Source organism: Mus musculus, chromosome 9 (genome assembly GCF_000001635.26).
Source record: "Mus musculus strain C57BL/6J chromosome 9, GRCm38.p6 C57BL/6J".
In the NCBI taxonomy this organism is placed as follows: domain Eukaryota; kingdom Metazoa; phylum Chordata; class Mammalia; order Rodentia; family Muridae; genus Mus; species Mus musculus.
The window spans coordinates 35,907,932-35,911,339 of record NC_000075.6 but is presented as its reverse complement, the minus strand read 5'-3'; the positions used below and the strand labels follow the sequence as shown (position 1 = coordinate 35,911,339).

At 36.4% G+C, this 3,408-nt stretch overlaps 1 protein-coding gene across 2 annotated transcripts; it reads right to left on the bottom strand.

The window, feature by feature from the left end:
- Nucleotides 1-543: 543 nt before the first annotated feature.
- Pate13 (prostate and testis expressed 13) lies at nt 544-2,917 on the bottom strand. 2 transcript variants are annotated; one of them, NM_001378222.1, is made up of 4 exons: nt 2,847-2,917; nt 2,712-2,735; nt 2,274-2,414; nt 544-2,001 (listed from the first exon to the last, which is right to left on the bottom strand). In NM_001378222.1, the coding sequence occupies exons 1-4, from the start codon at nt 2,896-2,898 to the stop codon at nt 1,805-1,807; spliced, it is 414 nt and encodes a 137-aa protein (NP_001365151.1). In that variant the 5' UTR covers nt 2,899-2,917; the 3' UTR covers nt 544-1,804. The 2 variants fall into 2 exon arrangements, with proteins under 2 accessions (NP_001365151.1, NP_001365152.1); NM_001378223.1 differs by lacking the exon at nt 2,712-2,735.
- Between the last annotated feature and the right edge of the window lie 491 nt (nt 2,918-3,408).

The following is a 3,408-nucleotide window of genomic DNA, read 5'->3' as shown; positions in this document are numbered from 1 at the left end:
AGCTCAGGGGTAGGCCCCAAAGCCTGACAATATTACTGAGGCTATGCTGTGCTCACAAAAAGGGATCTACCATGACTGCCTTCTGAAAGACTGAACAAGCAGCTGATAGAGTCAGATGCATTTATTTCCACCCAAGCAATGTACAGAAGCAGTTGACCCCTGTTGGTGAATTAGGGATGGTTGAAAGAAGCTGAAAAGAAGGGCAATTCTGTAGGAGAACCAGCAGTCTCAATTAATCTGGACCCCTGAGATCTTTCAACCACTGGACTACCAAACAGACAGTATAAACCAGGTGTTATAAGGCCCCTAAAACACATACAGTAGAGGACTTCCAGTTCTGTATTCATTCAGAGATGAAGCACCTAAACCTGAAGAGACTGGAGGCCCCAGGGTGTTTAGAGGTCAGGTGGGATGGGGATGGGGGCATCCACCTGGAGATAGGGTAGTGTGGGGAGGGATATTGGCATGTGGATGTCATAAGGTAGATGGGGAGGGGAGGGAATGGAATGAGGAGTTTAAAAAAATGAATTACAAATAAAGTTAAAATTAAGAAATTAAAAAATTATTCAAATCCAAATGAAGGATTATCTCCATATTTCCCACATGACATGAAGTTAAATTCTAATTTCTATATTATTATTATTATTATTATTATAGTTGGGCAAATACGGCCTTAATTATACTTCAAGTGTTTCGAAAATAAGTTCGAGATCTAAAGATTTTATTCTACTTTCATAAATATAACTTGGTAGATACTAATAAGAAACCACAATGATTAAATTACAGAGGGATACTTCTGCTATATCTGAGATAATATTGGATTTGTATATGTGATTACATGGTTAAAATATAGTTAGGTATTTAGAATCTAAAATGTGGGAGAGTTAACATGCTAACAAAGGAAATTTAAAGTCAGTGGCTGATAAATCTTTGTAAATGGTTAATTATGTTTCCAAATTACAGGAGTTTTCAAAAAGTCTTTCTGACCATTACATTTTCTGTTACAAAGCTATGTTGATAGTTATAACCTACATCTCATCATTGATTCCCTAAATGCAATATTATATTAAAATATCCTGAAGACTTGCATTTCACACTTGCCTCTTCAGATTAGAGTGGGTGACTTGTATTCAACATATTTTTCATCTTGACATGTTTTTCTTTGACTATGAGAGCATAGTAAAGTGGATAGAAATACCATGGCCAAGAGGTGAGTGTACAGGAATAGCTATGGCCAGATGATTTCCCCCAAATGGTGGTAGGCATTAGAACTTCATCAAATATACTGACTATTCTTTGAATTTAACTTTTAGAAAGCCTTCTAACTTTTCATTGTCTTTCCAGCTCTGAGTAACACAAACCCTCCCTCTACATCTTTTACCCTATGCCAGTCATTCCTCTGGAAATATTATTCCTTGGACCTGTTTCTATGTAGGCTGATTTCCTTGGTCCTCAACATGAAGATCTATCAGAAAAATGTCCCTTTTTGCAATGTTTATTTTACAGTTGAGCATCAGAACATAAGCATAAATGAAGCTAAGTAGGCAGTAACCAGAACTAGAACATACACCAGAGACAGAACTGAGGTTTTTTTTGTTTTGTTTTGTTTTTGTTTTTGTTTTTTGATTTGTTTTGTTTTGTTTTGTTTTTACTTGTGAGTTTTCTCTTTCTTATTATTTGAAATGTGGAAATAAAAAAGACTGGGTTTGCATGGGAACATTTACTGACATAGAGAGGAGTATGGGGCCTGGGTTTTATAATTGTCAAGAATATAGGCACATGAGGTATTTAAATCCTCATTATTTCAATCATCGTTCAACTCTTTCTTTTGATTCATATCCTCTATAAGTATTGATGAGGTATCCAAGTTAGCAGTGCCATCATTACAGTAGTTCCTGTCAATACAGCAAAATGTTTCTCTCAGCAGGTCGTGGAACATTTGATACATTCCAGGTGCACAGGGTTTACAATTAAGTTTGGCATAACGAAAAAGGTATAACCCTAAAAAGAAGAAAAACGAATGTCATCAACATGCCTCCTTCTAGAACCTCATAATATTTTTTTTGCAATTAATATGAGCCCAGGGCTGTGGCTGCATCTCATCTATATATCTCTAGTTATATTCAGCCAAAATGCCTGTCTTCCTCCAGAGTTATGCCTTGCTCTCTGTCTTAAGAACCTATGAGATCTGAACTGCCCTCTGCATCTTAAGTCCAAATTGTGTGGGTAGAACTGGAGACATTTTTGCATGTGCTTTTCAAAGGCTTGCTTACCTGTGAAACGATCATAATAATAATAGTTTTCTGTGGTACAAGTCCTGTTTTGTGTCCATAAGTCAAACTTCCAGCATGATTTCATGCCATTGCGGCATTTAAACCCATCATAATGCGAACACAGATTACAATGTCTAAGCACTAAAGGAAAGGAAGATTTTTAATGTTAGATCTGTGGAAAATAACTACTTTAGAAAGTCAAAATTATACAAACCCAATGAGAAGAAATGTGGCACTCTTCCCCCACCCCCTGATATTATTAATGGCAGTAATGATTCCCTCCAAGAGTTCCCTACTCATTCACAAATCAAATCTATAGAAAGAAGACTCAGAAGTAGTGAATGAGGTACGGAGAGGAACAGTGTGTAAATGGTTCAAAAACTTCTCCTCGTATGGTAGTATGATTTTTCCAATAAATGCAAGCCAAATATACTGTACAGTTAAATGTCAGCACTCTTTCTCCTGTGAAGAGAAGGAAAATTCCCCTTAAGTCATTTCATAGTAGCCCCACAGTGAAGTATAAAAACCTTTTCCTCCTATAGCATAACATTCTCTTTTCTTTCCAGGCCTTACCTACATCCATAAGGAGAATTATGAAAACACTCAGCAGAAGCTTCTGGAACATAATTGGGCCTCCTTCTGACAAAGTACCACCAAGATGTTCCAGCTATATTTACTTCAATCATCTGCCCTCAGGCATCCAACTAGAGTCAGAGAATCATAAATTTAAGGTAAAACCAACTGAATCTTCTTGATAATGTTCCAAAAATAGGGTACATCCTGTCTGTGTTTATATTTCTCCAACCACTTGGAACTAAGCCTACACAGACACCTTGTAATCTTTTATTGGATCAATCATAAGACATCAGTTCATGCTGTATTTTAGTTAGCATTTCAATTGCTGTGAAGAGACACTATGAGAAATTAACTCTTAAAAGGGAAAACATTTAATTGGGGATGATTTACATGTTCACTGGTTTAGGATAGAAAGACAAATGGCATGATTGGATACAGGCAATATTGGAGAAGTCAAAGAATGGTCCAAAAGTCTTTATAGTAACTGACAGTCCTACTTCTAAGCTTACAAAATGAAATTCCTGCTTATAAGTTTGTAAATTCTATTACTACGTGGTTG